The sequence below is a fragment of the Helicoverpa zea genome, chromosome 1 (genome assembly GCF_022581195.2).
Source record: "Helicoverpa zea isolate HzStark_Cry1AcR chromosome 1, ilHelZeax1.1, whole genome shotgun sequence".
NCBI classification, from domain to species: Eukaryota; Metazoa; Arthropoda; class Insecta; order Lepidoptera; family Noctuidae; genus Helicoverpa; species Helicoverpa zea.
Genome location: NC_061452.1, coordinates 10,492,926 through 10,517,740, shown reverse-complemented (window position 1 = coordinate 10,517,740; position 24,815 = coordinate 10,492,926). Strand labels below are relative to the sequence as shown.

The following is a 24,815-nucleotide window of genomic DNA, read 5'->3' as shown; positions in this document are numbered from 1 at the left end:
GATTAGCATCGGCCATCAAAAAAGACAATACGTAAGTATTTATGTGATTATTTTTTTTTTATTTACAGGTGGGTGAGAACAACTTGACATGTAGCAAATGCCCCGACGGTGGTTGCATGAAGGAGTGCCAGGGCGGTAAGATCGACTCCATGGCTGCTGCTGAGCAGTTCCGTGGCTGCACGCATATCAAGGGCAAGCTGGAGATCGCAGTCCGCGCCTCTGGTGGTGAGCCTCATGTCTTATGGTCAAGTCCTTACTTCTCCTCATCCTTTTTATTTTCGAAGCTGGCAAAATTTTAGTCTAAGAGCGATTTCAATGAATCGTTTTATAAGCGCTTATATGGTCAGTTTAAACACACAACTCTGTTCTAGATATATTAGATGTTTAGATAGATAGTGCATAGTCTATTCAGAAATCGCTCTTACGTTAATACTTGAATCGACGCAACAAAATTCCCAAATCTAATTTTGTTTGCGTGTCGTTCAGTTATTTACAAACTGACTTTGGTCAGTGAAAACTTTAGTTTCACTGATGACTAAACTGATTGTTAAGCTTTATACTGCAGGAATATGCTTTTATCTTAAGAAATTAGTAACCTTCCCTGATATTTCTTATATAGATTTTTTATTTACTTAATTGTTCTTTAATAACAGGCAAGACGTTGTCGGTGTTAGAAGAGTCGTTACGTGAGATACGGGAGATCACTGGCTCACTTCAAGTAATTCGTGCATACCCTCTCGTCTCACTGATGTTCTTGAAGAATCTAAGGAAAATTACCGGAGCTTTTGAAAAGGGCGCCAAAAATAAGTGAGTTTAATATACATATGTATTTTTTATTTTAGTTGCTATTGTACTAAGTTAATTAGATTATTAAGTGAGTGTGAAAAGTAATGGAGGTACATCGTAAGAGCCAAGATGTTACCCACAGACAAGTCTCGACCGTCGGCATAGAGAAAACGACGCAGCAAGCGGCAGGGGGCTGAAGATTCTGTTCAATACTAGTTTATAACAATAGTTAGTTCAGTAGATTGGTATGTTAGCTTTATTATTTATATATAAATATATTTATAAACCTTGAAAAATAAGCTATCTTTCCCGACTTGTTAACCTCCATGTATAAGATGCAGGTTCGTGAAATATAGGCCCTTATCCCATTGGATATTACGTGCGTTGACGCTTCTTCAACGCCAAGAGATAGGGACCATATTATCTCATTGGTATGGTTTCTTTAAAACAGTTTTGTCTATTCTGCGTGTCGCTGTTGATCTAATATTTTTAAAACAATTTAAAATGCACTTCAAAGTGTAGTTTTACGATCGATTTAAAACACGCGTTAGTAAAATGCTATAGGCATTATAACGGTAAACAAATTGGGACTGGCTGCGATGTGAATGAACGCATACGTATTTGTTACTGTTTTCTTCATAATACATACGTTTGCAAAATCCGAGTCCCGAGTCCATTGCCCAAGCTATGTTAACGTGTCTCTTTTCGGTGGATTCTGTAACTTTCCCGTAAAATTAAGTAACGATGTTAATTATATTATGATTTACGTATACCTGGTAACGTTTCAGTCAAGTGTTGCATATATTCAACAACCCAAACCTCGAGTTGCTATGGGACTGGTCTACTCACGGGCCCATTGAGATCTCAGGGGGCTCGCTGTTCATACATTTGAACCCAAAGCTGTGCTACGCCAAGATACTGCCGCTTAAAGACATGACTAGAAATCCGAAGTCTAACTTCACTGAAATTGAAGTTTCTGAAGATAACAACGGAAATCAGGCCTCCTGTGAGTAGTTTTAATGTGATTGATCTAGTAATTACTGTGTTTTGTGTACTTATTGTTTAACTTTGTCTTATGAAGTCTCCGTCGTTCCCTCATTGCTGTGGTCGGAGACTGTTTACGTAGCACATCATTTGACATGTAGGATCGTGTACACGATTATGATCCTTACTCTTAATGTTATAAAGACTTCTTTTGTTCTCGCAGGTTTGCCAGATAACTTACACCTGAGAGTCAGTCAGATCTGTGATAAAGCAGTGGTACTCACTTGGAACATGTATTGCCCTGAAGACATACGCAAGTTGCTCGGCTATTCCGTGTATTACATCGCGGCAGAACATAATGTTACGTTGTACGAGCAAAGGGATGTCTGCTCCGATATGTAAGTAAAATGAAAATTTATTCAAAGTAGGCTGAAAAACAGCACTTTTTGAACGTTAAAATTGCACGAGATGTCTTCAAAAAACCCGTTCTTCCAAACCTTGTTTTGTTGTGTTTTTGCTAGGAAGAAGAAATAGTGAAACATTATTGATAAATCATTGAGGTTTATCGTTATTCTAAATTGTTTATTTTATTTTTCTAAAACAGCTAATTTCATATTGTTTTTCAGATGGAATGTGCTCGATATAACCATAGACGAAGCGCGCAATGGCACAAAAGAGGTTACGACCGGAAATGAAAACACTAATATTCTAAACAATCCTTGTTTGAATATGCAGCCATCCTTCTACCCGCTTTCACAATTGACCCCATACACTCGATATGCGGCGTATGTGAAAACATACACTACATTGCAAGAGAAAAAGGGTGCACAGAGCTCTATCATTTACTTCACAACTTTGCCAGGAAGTAAGTTTAAAAATAATAAGAATTCAATAAAATAATACCGGTCAAAATAATTTATAATACAATTAATATTCAATTTATCCGAATCATGTTGAGTATTCTCGTAACTTTATCTATTCATTCTTCTTTTATAGATCCGAGTCCTCCAGTTGGATTGTCAGTGGAGCCCCTAACGCCTCACTCGGTGTTCGTGCGATGGGGGCCGCCGACTATGGCCAACGGTACCATTATCTTGTACCATGTCGAGATACACGCAAATAGCTATAATGTACCCAAGATATTGGCGGGGAACACCAACTACTGTGTCAATCGTAAGTTATCCACTATCCATTGTGTTAGAAAGCTGAAGGGTTTTTTTTCTGTTTGCTTGAATTATTAGCTCATTTATCAAGTTAGGCTTCTTTGCGGGTGCTAGAAGTACCTAACTCCCACGGGACAACGTCGAAAGCTAGTTGTAACCATTTAAGCAATCTAATAAACTTATATTTCTTTTAGCGGGTGCTCTACCGAACATGATCACAGCAAGAACAGAGGAATCTCCCGAGGCTTCTGCGAAGGAAACGACCGGTGAAGTCACAAACGGCTCGTGTGCCTGCAAGGAGGAGGACAAACCTACCTCGAGGTTCAGCACCCGAGCTGAGGAGGAACGCATGGAGACCATCAACTTTGAGAATGAACTGCAGAATAAGGTACCTTGTTAGCTTGAATTTAAAGTTCAAAATCTTTTGTACGTAAATAAAGTTATTATTGTATCTGCTCAAATGCTTGTGCACTGTAATATGTCAAGCACTGGCTGATTTCCTGACAACCGTCTTGATCGACAGCAGGACGTTGCCGTTATATCATTATTCTCTCTATTATTTATTGAATTAATAAATTAAAAAAACACTTCTTAAGGGTGCCTAGTGCCTTTGTACTGAAAAAAAAAACACTCAAAATCGAACTTTATTTGCAGATTATTAAACTCCAATTTATTGCAGGTGTACAGAAGGAATGACAGGAAGAACCCGAAGAGGGTCAAGCGATCGGTCGACGACAGCCTGAACAGCATGCTCGTTATACTGACTCCGAACTTCGAGCCTAAAGTTGGACTGAACTACACTAACACTACTGATTCTGAAGGTAAGTCTACATTAGAACTTGTACACCTGTTCCTAACATTTCATGAACGCATTAAGTCTCTCTGTTCTTTCACGTCTTTGCTTGTCTGTCACGGATAGACATGATGGAGCTGGGAGACGGATAATATGTTATGATATATATACATGATATATAAATGATATATGATAGGATATACATACTTTGTATGGTGTTGTAGATATAATTCGTAGGTTCACAGTTTAGTGGCATAAACAATCTCAGTGAAAAAGAACCTCAAGTAATTCAGAATCATAACATGTACATAAATGTACAATAATAATTCAATTTAACGTTCTCCAATATCAATATCATGTTACACCTGTTGTTCCCATGACTTCCCCACAGCATTCACCCATCAATTAATCATCCCACATTTGTTCGCAGGTTACGTAAAGTCGTTCTACTTCGAACTGGGAGGCAAAGTGAATTCTCTGAAGGTGACAAACATGCGTCACTTCTCTTGGTATACCGTCAACATCTGGGCCTGCCGCGCCAAGCACGAGAATGAGACCGAGCAGGCGTATGTCAAGACCTGGTGCTCTAAACGCGCTTTTAACACCTTCCGCACTACGGAACGAGGTTAGTAACGTAGAACTAACATATTTAGGTACTAGATCTAGAGTTCTTATATTCGATAATTGCAACGTTTGTACTGTAAGAGTCGATCGATCTCAGTGGCGTGCACTTGGAGAGGCCTATGTCCAGCAGTGGACTGCGATAGGCTGATGATGATGATGATGACGATGATACTGTAAGAGTCATCAAGGTTAAGACATCAGCAGATCAACCTACCCCAATCTGTAAAATGTACCAATCGAACATTAAACTTCCGCTAATGTGATAAGGTTGAAAATCTATTGAAGAAAGACATAACAACTTCAAGTAACAAGTAAATATTACAGTTAATAATTTTGCGGTCAATGCTCATTGATGCCATAGGCTGCTTTAACTCAATGAACACCTTCATAAAACATAAACAATGATAAGGGATACTCTACCAATAGTTTACAGTTTACACTAAGTGATAAAATGCATCACATTATAAAGCGCGATACAAAAAGTTTAATACACAACTTCATGAATGTTACAGTGAACGCGGACTTAGTGACCAACTTGCAAGCAGAAGTGATCGTGTCGAACAAATCATTGGCTGAAGTGAACGTCACGTGGAAACCGCCGCAGAACCCCAACGGTTTCGTAGTGGCCTACTCCGTACATTACTCACGCGTCGAAGATAACTTGGCGGTACATATATAAACTTTCCACTAAAGCATTTTTTGCCAAACGAAATTCAAACGTATTCCGTATTATTACGACATAAATTCCGATGTTTTTATATTGATATCGGCATCGAGTGTGTAATAAGGCACCTGCACATGGCTGGTGTGCAAATGCTCTTCCGTAGGAGTTAAGATGACTAGAGTTAGTCTTCTGCCTGACTTATATACATCATAGCAAGAAGCCTCATGAAAGGACTTTCTTTATAACAGGCATTTCCACCATTAAGCTAAAAACCTTTCTACTAATAAGTAATTATTCCCTAGGGCCAGGATGTGGGTCTTCAAAGCTGCGTAACGGCAGACGACTATGAGAACAACGGTCACAGCTACACGCTACGCAACTTGTCACCTGGCAACTACAGCGTGGAAGTCACGCCGATCACCATGGCCGGCGCCGGCAACGTCTCCGTCGTATTCCCGCCTATTTTCATACCGGTATATTCTTTCATTATTGACTTCGAAGATAATTACGATTTTGATTATATGAACTAGACTACAAAAGATGTAATAACGTGATAATCTTCATCTTCATCATAGCCTTTTTATCGTCCCACTGCAGGGCACAGGCCTTGAGCGTTAATCACTACGCTTGCCCAATGGTAACCTTGTCTTGGGTAAATGAAGACAGTAAATAACGGCTAGACGTCGTATATGCTCTTTAGACCCCGTCACATTTTTTCTCATTTTACTCTTTCTAGTTCGATATTTGAGCAGGTTTTAAACTTTCCTTTAATTCACAGGAGAGGACGGCCGAAGCCGCGTACGAATGGATCTGGGGCGTTGTGGGTGGCTGTATGATAATGTTCTTAGTCCTGGGTGGAGGCATTTGGTACGCAAGGCGTGGTCTCTTGCCGTCAGCCGAGGCCAACAAGTTGTTTGCAAGCGTGAACCCCGAGTACGTGTCCACAATGTACGTTCCTGATGAATGGGAGGTGCCTAGAGCATCGGTCGAGTGCGTTCGCGAACTGGGACAGGGTTCTTTCGGAATGGTGAGTTCATTAGACATTTTTATCTACATAACCACCGACAAATGAATTTATTCAATACGTAATATAAAATTATGAATTCTATTTTACCTATAGGTTTACGAAGGCATTGTCAAAGGCATAGAAAAAGGAAAACCGGAGACTAGGTGTGCCGTTAAAACTGTCAACGAGCACGCCACGGATCGGTAAGCAGATTATACTTTTAACTTTTTAAGACCACCTATTTTTTATATAGTTCCTTGTATATATTTTTTAATGGTCCAAATGTAAGTATATAGTCCCCATGTTGTAATATAGTCCTCATGCAGTACGTTTATTAATAAATGACAAAATTTGCCTGCAGGGAGCGGCAAGAGTTCCTGAACGAAGCTTCAGTGATGAAGGCATTCGACACGTTCCACGTGGTGCGGCTGTTAGGCGTGGTGTCGCGCGGACAGCCCACGCTGGTCATCATGGAGCTCATGGAGTTCGGGGACCTCAAAACCTACCTCCGCTCCCATCGCCCTGATGCTGATGCATCGCTGCCTAGAAAAGGGGGGAATGACCCGCCTTCACTGCAAAATATATTGCAGGTATGATAATAGCTATCAATTTACCAAGAGACCCTTTGCCAACAAATGGGTAATATGGCGAATTATGACCTACGCACATGGTATGTCGTGGTTGAGGATTTACTTTTTTGCTAAGGGACATTTAAACTTATCTCGTAGGAATACGACAATAGGTAGGCGGAATAAATAGTAGACGTCTGTTATTATGCGTCCGGAATACAGCGTTTGGTTATTTAAAGAAAGCAACTTAATGTATTAAAACTAAGATTAATTTAACAATATTTTTTTCTTCCAGATGGCTATTGAAATAGCCGACGGTATGGCTTACCTATCGGCCAAAAAATTCGTGCACCGCGACCTCGCGGCGCGCAACTGTATGGTCGCCGGAGACCTGACCGTGAAGGTCGGGGACTTCGGCATGACCAGAGACATATACGAGACTGACTATTATAGGAAAGGCACCAAAGGCTTGTTGCCGGTGCGCTGGATGAGCCCGGAGAGCCTCAAAGATGGGGTAAGTGTAACACTGGTGTATTTTATTCGAAACTAGCTGTAGATCTTGAGGAATGTAGTTCCTGCTTCTGTTAACCCCTAATGCACATTTTTTTTTTTTGTTGGAAAGCTGTAATTTGTATTTATCACCAGACAATTTAATTTAATTTTTAAATCGGTTTATATTGAAATCTTATACTCACCGTGCTCTCTCCCCAGGTGTTCTCGAGCAGTAGCGACGTGTGGAGCTACGGCGTAGTGTTATGGGAGATGGCGACGCTGGCCATGCAGCCGTACCAGGGCCTGTCCAACGAGCAGGTGGTGCGCTACGTGGTGGAGGGCGGCGTGATGGAGCGGCCCGAGCACTGCCCCGACCGCCTCTACGAGCTCATGCGGGCCTGCTGGGCCCACCGGGCCCCGCTGCGGCCCAGCTTCCTGCAGCTGGTGGCGGACCTGGTGCCCACCGCCATGCCGCACTTCCGCGGCCGCTCCTTCTTCCACACGCCGCAGGGGCAGGAGATGTACGCCTTGCAGCGCACAGCTATGGGTATGTCCTCTCTCACGCTATAAATTACTTCTCTGTATACTGCTCCTTAACACCAAGATTAGCTGTTATAAAACTGTTAATAGACCGCATTTTCTAGGGACTTTATTGTGATAAGACCAATGAACTAATCATTTTTCAATGTTTGCGCGGTCCTGATCGTTATGACTTAAACACAATAAGCTGGGTACTCACTTAGTAGTGTAGCACGTAACGTATCAGATACGGTATCAAGTGAGTACGTAGGCACGAGCCCGCTGCGAGCCGCTCGCGCGTGGAGCGCTGTAAGCTCGCAGTGACCCGCCGAGTGGCGGCTTCACCGCGAACACAAAGGCGGCTCGCAGTGTGCTCGTGAGGACCGTGGACGAGCCGTACCCACTTGCAGGTTGATACCGTATCTGATACGTTACGTGCTACACTTCTAAGTGAGTACCCAGCTATAGACGGCGTTCTAAGCATTGATTCACAACGACAGTGTGTTTTTAAAAATTTCCAAATTCTGTAGTACCTACTTAGTAATGCTAATGTGTAATCTTTATCAACCATATATGCAAATTTGATTTACCTAGTGTTCTGGTCTTCATCAGCAAATGATAACATTTGTTGCTAGTACGAATCTATTCTTATTTAACTCGAGCCCGCTTTTCTGTTCCCTTCGTTGCGCTCCATAGAGACGTGTGCCGAGTCGGAGGCACGCTAACCAAACGTAAGTAGCGGTCACTGTTTGCATGTTTAACGTTCAGATGCGTGCGGGACACTTGTTATCATTTCCTGAGTGACCATGAATCATTTGTAGTGCCAGTAATTATTAATTTGCAACACCGACTTTATTGGTAAGCCGATCATAATACCCAAATTATTATATTTGGCTATTACCAACGTGTACTGAGACGTTCCGTACAAGTTAGAAAAATGTTGTCCTCGTCTTTTTGCTGTCCTACGCTTTAGAGTGATCTAGAATCGAGTAGATTTTGGTTGGATTACATATCAATAGAATTCCACCTTCATCCCATTCGTTGTTATTAATTTTCCCGCACTGCAATTTTCCCGCACTGCAATAGTTTGCGATACGAATAGGCTTTCAAGAGTTATAGGATGATTTTTTAAAAAATGACATACAGCTAAGCAGTAGGTATTGTCTTTTCTCGGGGTCGGTATATCTGACGTGTGTGCTGGTTCCGCAGAGGAGGAGCAGGAGCTGGCGGAGGTGAACGTGGGCGCGGTGGCGACGGGCTCGGGCTCCAACCTGTTCGGCGTGTCGGGGCGGCTGGCGTCGTGGGTGCGCGAGCTGTCGTCGGTGCGGTCGCGCGGCTCGGACGACGCGGCCGCCGAGCCGCTGCAGCCGCTGCACGCCGACCTCAAGCCCGCCAACGGCGTGCCGCCCTCCGCCGCCGGCTGCTAGCGCCGCCGCCGCCGCCACACACCGCATCTACCTCAGGACTCTTCGAATCCTAGCCTAGTGTAAATACCGTAATGTCGTCCGACGAGCGGGGATCGTCTCTCCACCCGGAACCCGACCCGCGTTTGCAACGTGCGGGACGGACTTCCGACTTAATCGTACTGAACTCATATTAGGGAGAGGCGCTGCATCTCCACGCATTTATTAGTCGACCGCGCCGGGGCCGGTGCGACGCTGGACAGTTTGTGTGAGGAGTGAGCCCTCCGCGGCGATGCATTTTTTTCGTCTGACGATTCGTTTTCATATCAGGGAAGTAATATTTTTGCTGAGACGATATTAAGTGAGTCGATTTGTCTCGACGTGAATCCTATATAGTTTACCTCGACGTTATTATATAGTTATAATCGGTGTCACTTGTGACATAGCCTATTAATGTTAAGTTTACCGTTTAAGATGTAAAAGCGTGTATAGTTTTATGTAGGCGAGATCGTGTACAAATTATTTTTATTGAGTTTTTGACATACGTTTCTATTGTTTCTGAGGTAAAATTCAATTTGTAACGGGTGTCAAATTCGTTGAAGTTGTTATGTTGTTGTGCCGAGTACTTTTGTTACAACTGTACTTGCGATATGAATTTGCCACTTGTCCTTATCGATGCAAAATGAGCTTGCTTATAATACTCAACTGTTGGATATGCCGCTTTATATATCAAGTTATTTTTTTACTTCTCTAATGAATTTCACATGTTCGATTAAAATTTTATTGACCACCAAAGATTTGGAAACTAAATGTCTAAATTTACATTTTTTTTAATGCTGTTTCGTATTGCAGCTGTGTTATCAAAGTTTGCAAACATCATTAGACAATCGGATTATATGCATTTGCATATGCAAACATGCGGTGTTTTTACATAATTATTTATTTAACTGTGCATATTTTTGGGGGGTAAATATATCACGCCTTTTGCGATAATGAAGTGAATCTGCCGATAGTGAGATGCTGTGTGTCTCACGAAAACTGGCCTAACGGGATGATTGAATGCAAACAAATGAGAAATTAAACCAGAATATAAATTTTAACTAGATTTTGATAGTGCATTATTGTATGCATATTTTGTAATTTGGATAGTGCATTATAATCCGATGTCTAATAATTATATTATTGTATTAGAGTAATTATACAGGGTCGTTTCAAATTAGTTGTAACTGGTTTTAGTAGGAACATGAAGCAACACCTATAGTTTAGTCATAATCGTAAGTTTAAACGAGCAGACGAAGAACGTGTTACTTAGTGTTGCGACCTATACGTATCGATAATTTATATTGCACGAACTACTGCCAGAATGGATATGTTCTCATGTAGTTTGTACAAACGAGTACTTACTAGTACCAGTTAAGTGACAACAAGGATTTCAAATGACTTCAAACCGCAACAATTTATTATCTAACAACATAATATTATTTTGTATGAATGACTTTAATTTTATTGTATGTTAAAATGTTGCAGTTATTCTCAATTAGAATTTACGCTGATAACAATGTGTTGCCCATCGACTAAAATGCAATAGTATACCTGCCACTTATAATTACTATATCGCATACTATCATTCATTACATAAAATATTTACACAAACCAAAGTATATGAAATGTGTTAATCAGTGAAGTGTACATCTAGCCACAACGCATGTCAGTATGGAAATAATTCAATAGGTAACTGAAATAGCTTATGTAATGCGAATATATTTGTGTATGTAAAGTAATATTAAAGAGAGGTTAAATGAGAAGATATACATATTATGTAGTCTTAAAGTTCAACTTTAATTGTGTTCATATTTTTCCATTTAAATTTAAATAGTTACAGTTTTTATAAGAATTTAGTTCACTGAATTATATCTGTAGTAAAGCAACGTAATAATTAGGTATAATGTAACTATGTAGTTCCTTTTATTTTTGTTCACATTTATTGTGCAGTGATTTTTGGCAGCAAGTTTATGTAGATATTATTGACTTTGTTAATTTAATTACTTACATAACGAGAAATAGACATAGTCGTGGGGTGAATTTATGATGGTTTGTATATGAATTTACAATTGTTTTAATGTATCTAAAGAAATACCTAAATTGACAGCAATTACTCTAGTTAAATATAACTATGACAAGCAAGTGTTCGCTTCATAATCGTAATTAACTGTAAAAATATTGTTATAATATACATTCAACCAAAGTTAGACTCCAATTATATAGAACAGTGGTGGACATTAGACCCCAGCGGCGTCTCGCGGCTGGGGTCTGGTGTAGCAGCAGTTACTGTAACGATAATGTGGTATAAGGGTTTAAACGAGTGCCTTCAGACATCCAGCCTTCATGCAGCAGGTTTGTTGATTGTGTGCGCTACCGCCGCGCCTGCATTACTCTCTATTTGTTTTATACATCATTGATTTATAAGTAACGCTAGAATTTCGATACAAATATTTTCGATAGCATTTAAATTGTTATTATTTAAACACAATCAAGAACCTGTGCCACAGGAATCAATTCAGCTCGGTTGGCTATGGATATAGGCGATGTATTACGAATGGCTTACCGATAGTATTTTATTTAAGTCGTTGACCACCTTTTTATTGAGAACTAGTAATAAATCAGGTAAAAAGTAATGTAAGTAATACGTCGGGCGTTAGAGGGAGCGGAGACCTGGTCGGACTGGGACTAGTACATGTTTGTGTTGTCGGGGGCACAAGGCACGTTGCATCACTGATTCAACCATTTAAGAAGGATATAAAGTATCTTCGTTGAAACCGAAATCAAAATATTGTTTTACTTATGTGTAAATTTTGCATAGTGCCTTTTGCTCAATTATGAGGAATGTCGTAGGTAGGTACGGTAGGTTAAGCGTAACCTAAATATATTAGAACTATAATTTAGTTCGATTTAAATTATTCGCGAATATTCCAGTAGAGTGAGACGAACATAGCCCCACCAATCAGCAGGTCACTGCACTGGAATGTTGCGCGGCCGACGTGGAGTGTAGTGTCGCGAGCGGAGACCAGCGCACTCGCACAGCGGCACTCGCCTCGCTGCACTCGACAGCGCCTAGTCTTCCCGAGTAGCATTACTGAGTGGTGCGGGGGGTGAGTGCGGCCATGTCTCGCACAACGTTGCCTCACACAGTTCCTGCGAACTGTGCCTACTGTCGACCTTTGTTACTTACGCTCTTGTTTTATCAGTATTCGTTTCATTGTGATTATCACTATACAAGGCAGTTACATTACCTCATTTTTAGTGATTATAATATTATGCATAAATTATTGACTGATAAAATAATTTCCAAATGATTTATTTCCTTGTGTGAATTGTGTATGTTTTGTATAAGTGTCGGGGTAGCGTTGTGCTATATGCTCAATTTAGATACAATTTCACCAAACGATTGAGATAGTGTACAATTTTATATAATTAATTTAATAAAAACCGAGTACCTATTAATAATTTTAATATTTATATTAATAAAAAAGTTATAAAAAATTGTAATAAATAGTTTTGATACCCTGCATCCTTTATCACCTTTCCTTTGTTTGGATGTTTAAAATCTCCTGATTTATTAATATATTGAATGAACAAGTTTCTAAAACTGTAATTTCTTTTTCGGAGGCTTTTTGACTGGCACAGGTTTTGGTTGTACTTTCGGAAGCTCCTTTTCCTCTCTGATTCTCTTCAAATCAATCATTAGCGGTTTCCGAAGTATTTTTCCTGGTACCCTACAGCCACAAGGCACATCCTTTGCGTAGCGCGTTAATAAGCAAGAGGTTCTAAAGCAGCCTTCGTCGCCGTTATCTTTTAACTTTCTCAAGAAACGTATGTAGTGATTAGGTAGTCCATGTTCTCTGGCACCCATTAAAATAACCTGTTTGTATGACCACGACGGCCACCGCTCTACGGGAATAATATCCCGATTGCCTCTAGGCAGAGGATTTACTTTTTGAATATACGTCCGACACCGAAACGTTCCCATATAGGGGGTGAGGACTTCAAGATATTTTACATAAAACTTTCTTGTGTCAATATCCTTTTGGCTGAAACAAAAGTATGTTTTCAAGGTGCGTAAAGTCGACGTAATTTAAAAAAGAATAGGAACCGGAATACTTTCTTCTAATATTGTGGCCTACAACTAACTGAATAACCACTTTTTTATGATGCTAAAACAGAACCTGTCTTTCATATGAATAGCCCATATTGCTGGATGAGCTTCAACTTACTTGTCGAGATTTTCAAGGTCGTCTTTATGTAATCTCCATATGACACCCCAAACATGAGCATTAGCCGTGGGCACTAGAGTGCCCACAGGACCTCCCCAAAACTGTGAGTATTTGAGGAAGTCCAATCTATAGTTCTACAAACACAAAAATACAGTTTTAACTTTCACTTATATATTCACAGTAGGTATTTAAGTTTATTTAAGCACATACGTCCAGTCGCGCGATAGACACAAATTCTGCAGATGGGTTGTGCATTCTTATTTGAAACTTTAATAAATTAGCAGCATATGCGAAATACAGAAACGTGTCTGGTTTGTAAATATCTGATTTAATCATTTTTGTAGATAGGTATACAGTAGCCTTATTCGCTAACTCTACTGACAGCTCGCAGATATCATCAATTGGTAAAGTGTACATCAGTAAATTGTCAAACAGCTATTTTCTTATTCGCTAACGCCAGTTACCAAATGAGATGACGTCATCAGCATCGACACAGGCTGATATCCACCATGACTCATTTTGACAGCGGTTTCTGTATCGATAAACGTTATATTGCGATTCCGTAAGCCCAGTGGACATCAAATTGATAGCCAATGTCATTTTTTGAAATACACTACAAATAGCAGTGTTTTATGCCTCATCACTGGGATGTCTATACTATATTGTTGCATCAGACATATTAGATTTCTCTAATTTTGCGATTCCAATAGAAATACAAACCCTGAGTCGTTTCCTTTATTTTTTGATAGTGTTATTTTTATTTGTATTATTTTAATTTGTTTTATCTTTCTTTGTGTGGAATAAAAATTTCGCGTGTATTTTTGCTGGCATTTGTGGAATAAGAGACAAAACGAAGTTTATCCAGAATCCAGAAACGTCGTATGCGAGATTGCAATAATTCTCTGGATTTACGGGAGAAGGAATTCATGGCAAATTTCCGTATCAACAAATCAAGGTTTCAGCGAGTTTCGGCAGAGTTACGTCCGTTTCTGCAACGTGCTCAACAAAACACTGCTGTTGCAATTGAGCTAAAAGTAAGAATTTATAACGTAAAAAGTTAAATAAATACCAATATTACATAATTTGATGTTACTAATTTGCAGCATGTCTCAACCTTCATTTAGTAAGTGAGGTAACCGATGCTCTCAATGTATGGGACGACCTACTCAAGTACGTAAAGTTACCTTCCTGTAGTGTACCAATTTTTGTTTTGCATGCAAAACATAGGAATCTACGTATCAAAATATTGTTTACGTTGTAAAATTTATAATAACTACAATACTCACAATATTCTCAGTTAAAATATTGTTCAACCACACGGAATTTTAGACACCAAGTTCACACACAATAGAAAGCAAATACTGAATTTTACCGCCACAGATTGTTTTTAAACATATAACACGCTGAAAATAAAGCGTTCTCTCAAACGTAGTAATGTAATGCTAATAGGGTATTTCCTACTTAGCAGTATAATAGTCGATAAAAAAATAGAGTTGTCAAGTTGTCATCGTAGTTTTGGCGTCAGCAACCGTGTAACGATATCCACCGATATCCACTTCATGCGATACAGAATACCAATGTTTTGAACTTATAGGTTGACATCAAAGTTCCGATGACAACTGAGGCCAGTTGACATCTGAGAATTCGAAAGTTAGCGAATAAGCTAGCTGATATCAAAACTATGTGCTTGAAGTATGACCATATCAAAGATATCAAAGAAGATTTTGACAAGAGCAACGATTGAAACTTTGACTAATAATGACGCGTGGCTAGACAGCCAGAAACCCCTTTTTGATAGCTGCAATAGGTATATAGTACCTACCTAAGTTTTTAAGTAAACTTAGCTAGATAACCATGTAAACTGCCTCTTTAGTCTAGTTTGTTGTTCCATAGCGCGAATGCAGTGCACGAGGTCTCGGTTTCACTTCCCGAAATCGCTTTGTGGGTTTTAGAAAGTACCATAAAGCAGACCGGACTCTGGAAGTTGATGATAGATGCCTACGCCCGTGCATCTGAGAGCACGTTGTTGGTCCTGCGTCTGATCTCTCTCCGCTCGTGTCGGATTGCCGACCCATCGGGCTATGAGAGTAAATGTATGTATGGTTCTCGCAAAACTTCATGGACGTTACAAAGAAATTCCGAGCACAAGTACGTGCCCTCACCTCCTCCATGTGGCCCATACCCCTCCCTCACCTCCGCCACCGGCTGCTACGGTATATGTTACGAGCGCAATATGCGCGAGACGAAATTGATTTTCTGTTTATACTACGGTCTTATAATTAAGTGGTCAAATTGATTTTTGTAAAACGTGACCATAAAAAGACTACACTATACCTAATATAGGTAATCAACATTTTATCATGTTCTCTCAGGAAATGGAATGATAGAAGAAAATAAAAGAAGTGCTAAGTTTAAAATTATTCATTTTGTAATCACAGTGTAATTGTATATGTTATTTAGATATATTTTTTCAATTATAAGTTTAGAACATCGAAAATAATTTATTTTAACTATAATCAAGAACTTCTGTTGAGCTTCTCAATCATTTTAGGAGAGGCTTCTTGTCCATTATTTGGAATTTTCTTGAGTTCATTAATGTAATCTTCTGGCAGGTTGCACTCGATTGCACCATTAATAATGCAGTCCAAGTATGTTATGCAGGGTCTTCTATCTAGTGGCAGTTCTTCACCAGGTTTTCTTTGTGGAGGATTGATTGTCTGTTGGTATGTTCGGCAATCCACAGATGATCCATTCGGTAGAATAACTTTCACAGTTTTAGCAAAATACCAATTGGTATCAACTCCTTCTTGCCTAAAAGTAATGGAAAATATAAATAAACAAAATATCTATTTTGTATGATTATAAAATATTTTGACTGTTTGCATGCTTACTTGTCCAAAGCTGGCATGTCATCATTATGCAATCTCCATATAGCCCCCCAAATGTGCGCACCGGGTGTAGGAACTATCGTTGCTGATGTACCTCTCCAGTGTTCAGAATATTTGATAAAATCAAGCAAGTGATCCTAAAAAATAAAAATAAATTAGATAAATAAAATTACATAAACTAAACATATAATAACATAAACTATTACTAAAGTGGATGTTCAGTACCTATCCAGGATATATTACATTATCTACAGTTATAATTGGTTCAAAGAAGATATGCCTTGACACCCCAAACTCTTCTATTTCTCTATCATAAAATAATATTACATCTTTTGACAGTAAATAGCGTCTGAACTAAAGTATGTACACTACATAATATGTATAATAGGAAATGTCAATATCACTTGAGTAATATATTGAGCAACTTACATTCAATTGACCAATTCCTAGGAATTTTGCTGAAGGATTGTTAATGTGAATCCTTTTTTTCAGTAAATTACTTCCATAAGCAAAGTAAAGAAAAGTATTTTCAATCGGCTGAAACATGGTTACAAGAATAATTTATAAAGTATGTAATTGGGTATGTACGTACGGTATTACGTTGTGTTACTTGGAATACGTAAGTTTACCGAGATAGATCATTTTTTATCTAAATCCAACCAAAACATTATTTTCTTATTTGCTGTCACTGTCATTTTTGTGTCATGTCATGTGCAGTGTAGCCAGTGAAAAATTACATTTCCCTGCAACTTTTCCGATTCTCTGGACCGATATTTTGTAGTCACGTGCAGTGGAGGGATGCTGTCTACCTTTCCTTCCTCATTGAGGCTGCCCGTGACCGGTATGGTTGGCTCGCACTGGCGTTCACAGGGGAATACTTACGTTCAGCAGAGGTCGGCAATAGCCTGATTTCCCGCTATTTCCCCGTGAACATTTAAATTATAATGCAAGTACACATTAAAGTATTACAATTTTTGTCATACTTTATTTACCGCAAATCAGGGATAGAAAGTAATTTTAAAATGGCTCTTTCATTTTTTTTGCTGTATATTGACGCAAAAAAAGCCAAGATTAAAATCTTTAAACCCAGAGATTGACATAAAAAACTGCCTATTTGAAGTCTCTCGCATCTTTTGCTATAGGCTCTTCGACAAATAAATTGATGCTAAGCTTAGCGGTGGCTCAGATTATTGCGCGAACCACTGTGCAGCACAGATTTTTTTAACCTATTCAGCGGATGGGTAACAATGCTTGGAAGTTATTATAAATATCAGTAAAACAAAATTTTCATATTCCATCTATATTTTTAAAGACTTTGGCACTGCCATGTTTAGCTACGCAATACTTCACAGTAGCGTAAACTTTCAACAGTCTTCGTTCTACAGCTCTGTAGTGATCATCAGTAGTTAGCTTTTCTCCTTGAAATGAAGCTAGCAATTTTATTGTCTCTGTTAAGCTCCCGCCAGATACAAGTTCCAAAGTTTGCCAGGTTGAGGATGATATCCTGGAACAAAATATTTCATTACTAAGTACTTACAGTTAATGAGTAGAGCCAATAACATTTTTTTTATGTAGTAGTACTTACATGCAACACTGGTAGAGAGGAGCTAAAATGTCGATTTCGTCTAGCATAGGATTGCCTAGCCCTTTTCCATTATCCAACAGGATAATTTTATTTTTGTACACTTCGTACCGATGTCTATCTCCATTTTGTATGAGAAAATCAATTATAGATATGTCAATTAAATTAAGTATTCTTTTTGTGCTAAGCATCATTGAGACTTTTCTGAAAAAAAAAAGATTAGAGGTAAAAACATAGCATTAAATAGGTAAATATATTATCCAGTTTTATGTTATAAGACTTTAAAATCAATACTCACTTACAAAAGTCAAAATCATTTTCCCACTCCATTTTCATGTTATTATATGATCGCCTCCATGGTGATTTGTTAACTTTAAACTGTTTATCTAAGTACAATATGGCCGCTCCTTCAATTTCCCCCTTATTGTCAGGGCATACAGTCTCATTTACCTTGCAGTAATAACACTTGCCATAAATACACACCAATCCTTTATCTGAAAATTATGGCAAATAATGATGTGGCTGTTTGATTGAATTAAAACCATTAAAAAAGGTTATACCATTAAACCATTAAAATATGTTGATAGCAATTTCTCTGTTCTCATTAGTATTTACACTTAATGAAAAATGGCGCGAAACTACTCACCATTTTTTACCATAGTCCTTTTCAATCCGGCAGCAGCATGAGCTAAAATATCTTGATTGAAATGAATCCTTCTTATGACAGATGGAGCCACCCACTTATAGTTTAAAACCATAGCTAGGTAATATGTGAACACCTCGGAGTTGTGGCGGTCATACCCTGCGTAAATATTGCCTCTTATAACATCACTTACATTATACCTCTTTGGTTTGAAATACAGCTTTTGTTTGCCCTAAAATATTATAAAAAGATCATAGATACATAGACAACAATATTGGGCATTGTGCAAAATGGAGGGAAAATTAGATATTAGGATGATGATGATGATGAGTTGTATTATTAACAAACCTGCAGCAGAAGTAAGAGCTTTAGTTGTGTCCCCTTTGGAGCATTATCTGCAAGTGCTATCTGTGAGGAGCGCATGGCTTGCAGTATCTCACCAGCTGCACCATCCTTGTATGGGAACAAGGACTCCTCATCTGCCCACTGTAATTGTAATGATGATGGTTAATCAAAATATTTGTATAGTAATAGTGTGGGTGTGTAGTTGGTAAGTTTGTCATGTAAGAAGACAAAAGATTTTAAGTTAATAAGATTTTGAATTTCATAGGTGTTTCTGTGTGAAGAAGCCTGTGCCTCGAAGTGGGAATGGGTACTAGGTAGATGATGATGAGGTTTCAATAATTAAAGTAACAATTTAAAAAATAAAATATGCATAGCAACTCATTTCAGAACTTGCCAAAAATAAAGCCCGGTACTTACATTTTCAACAGTTTGCCAAACACTTTTTGAGTTAGTTCCAGAAGAATTAAATGAACTGATTAAACTTTTTTGTACAGGTAGGAATTTGGAATTTTTGTTATGATATTGACTGGGTAAACGGTTTAGGAAGTCGTTTATTTCTCTTATTACAGGCGGAATAGGGTCTGATTTAACTATAGGCAATTTGAAAGTAGCAGGCTTGTGTTCAGTGCTAAGGATGTAGAAAAAATATATGTTGAGAGCCACCAGTAACAGCAGGAATAGGGAAAAACCAAAGATACAGTTCATCGACATACTTCATCTCACTATAATTTTACATTTGGTCAGTATAAATGTAATTGCCATGAACACAAATATTCAGTGACGCAAGCATTAACCTGCACGGTTAATAATTTTTGGCTCGCACTTTAAACTTGCCCTTGTTCCGAGTATAAATAAAGTTTATTGTTGGCATAAAAGATTCAATTCTATTTTGTAAAAATTGATAAATTGAAATTAATAAAATTTACTCAACACGCAATCCTTAATATTGTGATCTTCATTATAAATACCTTCACATTAATTCACATATTAATCCACAGTTTATTTTATTTAAAAATGTAAACAAGATGTGAACAGGATAAGAAGCGGGTGGGTGGGGTTCATTCACTCGCCTTATGTCAGTGTCAATGTCAACATTGTCAACACATGGCAATACTTAATAGTGTCAGTTTCAGTGTTGCCAGGGCTCCTGAGAGTGTGATTATAGCTGTTTGAAGATAGGGTTGTTCAGCCGCTATTGAAACACGTAAAAAAGAGCCTAAAGGTTTTTTTGGATTCTCGCAGCCGACTGCACATGCCTGAACTGCATGAAGTCGGCCGCAGCTGCACTTAAACGTATTTACTTACATGAAACCGTATGAAGTTTGCTATTGGTCTGTCATTTGGTCAAGGTATTTGGTAGTTTGCTCTACAATCATATTGCAATCGTAAAACATTTGCAGACAATATGATTCATTATTGAATCACAGAAAAGGATAAAAACGTTTATTTAAAAGAAAAAATAGCTGAATGCCACATGCGCTTCAATCGTACTAACACAAATGCATCAAAAATTACTTTGAGGTAGGTACATATTTATAATCGCGATTGATATGATCACGAGTCACGACGAAGATTATAGGTACTCTTACATAGAGATTACTAGTCAGATATGTAGGTACCTGCTCTTTACATACATACATATATTAGAATACAATAAAACAATCTTAGAATGAAAAATGATTATTAGGTATATTTAAATAATTTAATTCATATCACAGCATAAACATGTTTATGATAGAGACCGTGTATTGATTAAAAAGGATAACCAAGTTGTTCTCTTCTCTCTTTGGTAGCCATTTTCCCGTTGGTGGGGAATGAGAAAATAAAGCCAATATATTCAGCGGGTAGACGCGATTCAATGGCACCCAGAGCGATAACCTGAAACACAATAGTTGTAGCTATTAGTTCTAGATATACTTAGGTAACTAGCATTGTTCCTAAGTTTTTAATTAATGATACCTATACCTACTCAATAAATCATGAATATTGATTTATCGATTCATGAATAAGGAGGTAAAAATATAAAGTGCTAGTCTTTACAATATGCACGTGCACGTGAAAATGAAGGTAGGTATATAAACCTATGTGTGTATACTGAATCATGTCGATGAATTTTTTTTAATTATTTATTTTCTTATGTGCTAAGAGCACAATTATAGCTTGTAAGGTTGACGCATTTCAATGTGGAGTAGGACTTACCTCAAGGTACGTGTTAGAAGGTCGTCTTTCTGGAGGTAAATCCCATGGATTTACAGTTATGTTAGGGTTATGTACTTCTATGTAGGTGCGGGCGACTAAATTCTGGCCATTTCGCGTTGTTACAGTCACGTTCTTTGGGAAGTACAGTCCCTCAGCCACGCCTTCTTGACTGCGAAATATAAAGATAATTTGCATTATTGATAATTATATCCTCATAATAATATCATAATGAGGAGATAACATCATTGATCTCTTGACCGTGGTATCAAAAGATCGACATACCTTATCACAAAAGCGGAATAATTTCATATCGAGAAAAGGCCTGAGCACTGACCCACAGCCTTTAACTAAATCTTGTGTCAAGGAAAATAGAGCATTTTCATCGCAATTTCTTCTGTACATTACGCAAGTATACATCATGAGACGGGGAAGTAATATATACCTACATATGTATGTGTATCCAAACAGTGGGGTTATGTCGGAAAAGCACTCACTCGTCAAGGTGATGCATCTGGTCGTTACTGATAGTCCACACAGCGCCCCATACTTCTTTACCTTCTTCCTCCACTATGGTAGCCACCGCGCCCTGCCATGCCTCCGTTTGCATGTTAAAATCCAGTCTATAATCCTAATATAACAAAATATTCTTAAATCTTTGATGGGAAGGGGTTGGGATATCTCATATATCTCTATTTTAAGAGATCTTCAATTGATTAACTTATTTGTTTTAAAAATAATATAAATCACTAGCTTGTTAAAGATAACCGACTAACACGCAGTGAAAATCTTCTTACTCTTTGTAGGTCAGTAGGTCCTAGCCCTTAGGTACAAAATAGTTCATAATTTAATCTCGCGTGAATATTGTTAATGATTCTAGTGACCTAGTAACATATAGTGTCAAGGTGCAAGTGCCCCTATCTATAGGCATGTACCTACTGAAAAATCTAACAATCATAGGCATGTCGGATTCGGAACATCAACACCATACTAAGGAAAGCCGAATCACTGAATCATAATATATACCTCTCCACGTACTTTATATAAGTACTTAAAGATTGAATAAGATTATAAAAAATAACTCAATAACAAGAGGGAAGCATTTTCAGTATTATTTGGTACTTATTGGGTGGTAATGGGCTAATTCACTAATTTCATTGCCACTCGACGCACACTAGGGCCCACTTGCATTGTTTACAGTAATAGGTACTAATGAGTTCCCGAATTCACGAGCATCACTAACTTCTAGTGAGTTAGTTAGGTAGCACTTACCTTCAATTTGGCGGCGCTGTAGAAATTCGCAGATGGATTTTGCACATGCAACCTTTTTGTCAATAGATTACTGCCGTAAGCAAAGTAGAAAAACGTTCCTTCAGGACTCGGCACCAAATCAAATTCACTACTATAAACATGGTTAAATAAACAGACGAATATCAAAGTTAAAACTGTTTGAGCCTTCATTGTCGCACGCGGATCGATCGAAGACAAGATGTGAATTGAATTGCACTGGCTCTGATTCAAACTTATAACCTTTGTCGTGCTATGTATTTTCAGTGGCAGGTCATGCTATATACTAAGTCTTCAGTGGGTGAATCTACATACTTTATACACGTCATGAAATGTGAAGTGTGACGATTCTGCGTTACGAAAACATAATATTGTTAGGCATAATTAGATGACAATGACGTGTCGAATATGCCTAATGGTATATAAGGAAAATTTTGCAACTAGGTAGGTGATTGACTAGTGAAATAATGATCGTATTTTTAAGGCAAACAGCAGTGCATCTGCTGTGTTTTATGGCCTGTGGAATCGCTTTAGAAAACAAAGTTGTGAATCAAAATATCCTTCGGTATGCCATAATATTATCGAAGTTTACGGAACACTTACTATTGTTTGATCATGACTTTTCAATTCTATTATGAACCATAGCAATTCATATCTACGCAATTGTATTCTAAACGGTTTTAATTTTTATACAATACAATCGCCTGGGCTTATCTGCAAAATTATTTTATTGGATAGGTACCTACGTTAAAATTGCCAAAGCTACTGAAGGCAATAAGAAAATGCACAGTTTACATTTGAGACATAATGTAGTAATGGTCTAGTAATGGTAGTAATGATCTTGTATTGGCGTCATTAATCTAAGTAAAAATATCGAGTCTATCAGATTTTCTACCTTACCTACTTATCATATAGTGACTGCTTCACGTGGTTTTACTTACGAACTACATACCATCCGTACAATAAATATTTCTATTTTTTTATATTATCTTTAGCCCTCAATTTTTTAAAGTCTCTATCTTGGGCGCTTTAAATAAGATTGATTACTTTTCATTTTCACGTTTGTTACATCAAATGAAAGGTAATTTTTATCATGTTAAATAATATAGGTAGATGTTGATACATAGATACCACTATCCAACTACGCGATGGCAAAAAATGATTATGTGTTTATTAGTGTATTTGATGCGGCAGTAAATGTTTATATCCACTGCTTACAGTGGATATCAACATTTGAACATGAAGGCACACAATGTACTGCAGACTTTATAAAATTATAGGTCCCAATTAAATAAATAATACGCTACAAAATAAAAATAATCATAGATGTAAAAGCTATGTCTATGACGGCAATGTTTCGTCAATATTCATTTGGCAGTTTTTAAACATAGGATAACTCACACACATTAGTTAGACACTAATAGAAATCTTGATCTGTCAGTTTTACGAGTGAGTAATTTTGAAATAAAGAATTAAATTAGGCACAAACTCAATTACATAATAGATCATGTAAACTGATTCATAAATACTAGCTAATTAATTAATATGCAGACTTCGTTTCTAGACAGTTGACGAAAACACTTACTTTTACATAGGTCAAAAGACTTTTGTTATTCATTGTAAATTATTTTATGAGGAAGTAGGTAAGTTTCTATATATATAATATATACTAGGTAAGTATCTAAGCACTAGGTATCTATGTAGATGTATTAGGTACCTAATTACGGAATAGGAAAATGTTCGCATTTCATATTACGTACGCGGCAGATAGTAAGTGGTTATGTCGTGTCAAGTAGGTTTTCCCATCTTGGTATCCTGAAAACCCATATATGGTCTACATCACTACTCTATTCACCAATAGAAAGGATATTATTCACGATTGTAACAACCTTTCCTTTGGGTAGAAGTCACAACTTCCAATAAATCAATTGGGAAGTAGGAAAATTATATTTATTAAATCACACATCCGCTACTTCAAGTTCAACCGCAATAAATCATAAAGGGAAATCTCTTTCCATACATTAAACGACGTACTTTACCAGCAACGTAGTATAAGTCATAAGGGATCTCTTTTCATACGTCAAACGACGCACTTTACGAACGACGTAACAATCATTTGAATGGGGCCTTAAATGACGCAAACTTTAAAACAATCATCGTGTCAGTCTGTATGTGTTGCGGAGACGTTGCAGGGGGTTGTTTGTACCCGATACTAACGCGATTACGCCCAATCACAGCGTCGCCGCCCTAATTGGGCGCCCCCGATGCGAGGGCGGGCTTTTTTAACAGCAAGTGCAAATACGCTCCCCAGTCGTTCACGGCCGGCGAGCTCTCAGCACGGATTCACGAAACCTAGTGCATGTTATTACTTTATCACATTATTCGTCTACTAATATTTGCTTTGCATTTTGTTGTTTATTTATTTCATTTTTATGTAAATAGTTTTGATTATAAATGTTGATTTGGATATTGTTACTGTTGCAAAGCTAGATGAATGAAAGGATGATTAATCAGAGTGTCTTAATGTAGTTCTAATTTATGAATAATGATAATCAAGCACTAAAATCCGTACATCAGTCGTATTGTTTTTATATTTTGGA

The 24,815-nt window shown here is 38.0% G+C and overlaps 5 protein-coding genes and 1 long non-coding RNA gene across 9 annotated transcripts in view; 2 read left to right on the top strand and 4 right to left on the bottom strand.

Annotated features, from left to right (window-relative positions):
- LOC124634694 (insulin-like receptor) overlaps window positions 1–12,549 on the top strand; it is a 49,542-nt gene extending 36,993 nt beyond the window's left edge. For both annotated transcript variants that reach the window (XM_047170356.1, XM_047170361.1), the window contains 17 exons: window positions 69–225; window positions 654–807; window positions 1,575–1,792; window positions 1,994–2,168; window positions 2,397–2,635; window positions 2,767–2,943; window positions 3,128–3,321; window positions 3,613–3,754; window positions 4,157–4,351; window positions 4,863–5,017; window positions 5,317–5,487; window positions 5,793–6,041; window positions 6,135–6,223; window positions 6,382–6,610; window positions 6,885–7,103; window positions 7,301–7,628; window positions 8,810–12,549. In XM_047170356.1, coding sequence (XP_047026312.1) covers window positions 69–225; window positions 654–807; window positions 1,575–1,792; window positions 1,994–2,168; window positions 2,397–2,635; window positions 2,767–2,943; window positions 3,128–3,321; window positions 3,613–3,754; window positions 4,157–4,351; window positions 4,863–5,017; window positions 5,317–5,487; window positions 5,793–6,041; window positions 6,135–6,223; window positions 6,382–6,610; window positions 6,885–7,103; window positions 7,301–7,628; window positions 8,810–9,027 — 3,309 coding nt within the window. In that variant the 3' untranslated portion in view covers window positions 9,028–12,549. The remainder of the gene's footprint in view (window positions 1–68; window positions 226–653; window positions 808–1,574; window positions 1,793–1,993; window positions 2,169–2,396; window positions 2,636–2,766; window positions 2,944–3,127; window positions 3,322–3,612; window positions 3,755–4,156; window positions 4,352–4,862; window positions 5,018–5,316; window positions 5,488–5,792; window positions 6,042–6,134; window positions 6,224–6,381; window positions 6,611–6,884; window positions 7,104–7,300; window positions 7,629–8,809) is intronic.
- Window positions 12,495–13,650, bottom strand: LOC124634726 (gamma-glutamylcyclotransferase-like). The gene is made up of 3 exons (XM_047170390.1): window positions 13,485–13,650; window positions 13,275–13,408; window positions 12,495–13,091 (listed from the first exon to the last, which is right to left on the bottom strand). The coding sequence occupies exons 1-3, from the start codon at window positions 13,608–13,610 to the stop codon at window positions 12,644–12,646; spliced, it is 708 nt and encodes a 235-aa protein (XP_047026346.1). The 5' UTR covers window positions 13,611–13,650; the 3' UTR covers window positions 12,495–12,643.
- LOC124634755 lies at window positions 13,255–15,771 on the top strand. The gene is made up of 2 exons (XR_006984907.1): window positions 13,255–13,377; window positions 15,168–15,771. It is a non-coding gene; the product is annotated as an uncharacterized LOC124634755 (long non-coding RNA).
- Window positions 15,681–16,865, bottom strand: LOC124634747 (gamma-glutamylcyclotransferase-like). Its single transcript, XM_047170413.1, has 3 exons — window positions 16,592–16,865; window positions 16,166–16,299; window positions 15,681–16,085 (listed from the first exon to the last, which is right to left on the bottom strand). Exons 1-3 carry the CDS (start codon window positions 16,706–16,708, stop codon window positions 15,791–15,793), a joined length of 546 nt encoding a protein of 181 aa, XP_047026369.1. The 5' UTR covers window positions 16,709–16,865; the 3' UTR covers window positions 15,681–15,790.
- Window positions 16,866–17,446: 581 nt separating this feature from the next.
- LOC124634709 (glycosaminoglycan xylosylkinase homolog) lies at window positions 17,447–19,826 on the bottom strand. Of its 3 annotated transcripts, none has more exons than XM_047170375.1 (6): window positions 19,701–19,826; window positions 18,736–18,873; window positions 18,391–18,619; window positions 18,043–18,238; window positions 17,748–17,948; window positions 17,447–17,666 (listed from the first exon to the last, which is right to left on the bottom strand). In XM_047170375.1, the coding sequence occupies exons 2-6, from the start codon at window positions 18,808–18,810 to the stop codon at window positions 17,450–17,452; spliced, it is 918 nt and encodes a 305-aa protein (XP_047026331.1). In that variant the 5' UTR covers window positions 18,811–18,873; window positions 19,701–19,826; the 3' UTR covers window positions 17,447–17,449. The 3 variants fall into 3 exon arrangements, with proteins under 3 accessions (XP_047026331.1, XP_047026326.1, XP_047026337.1); XM_047170370.1 differs by having other exon boundaries at window positions 19,150–19,811; XM_047170381.1 differs by having other exon boundaries at window positions 19,664–19,805.
- Window positions 19,827–20,399: 573 nt separating this feature from the next.
- On the bottom strand, window positions 20,400–22,474 carry LOC124634737 (gamma-glutamylcyclotransferase-like). Its single transcript, XM_047170401.1, has 4 exons — window positions 22,201–22,474; window positions 21,426–21,559; window positions 20,932–21,100; window positions 20,400–20,610 (listed from the first exon to the last, which is right to left on the bottom strand). Exons 1-4 carry the CDS (start codon window positions 22,387–22,389, stop codon window positions 20,485–20,487), a joined length of 618 nt encoding a protein of 205 aa, XP_047026357.1. The 5' UTR covers window positions 22,390–22,474; the 3' UTR covers window positions 20,400–20,484.
- Window positions 22,475–24,815: the final 2,341 nt, after the last annotated feature.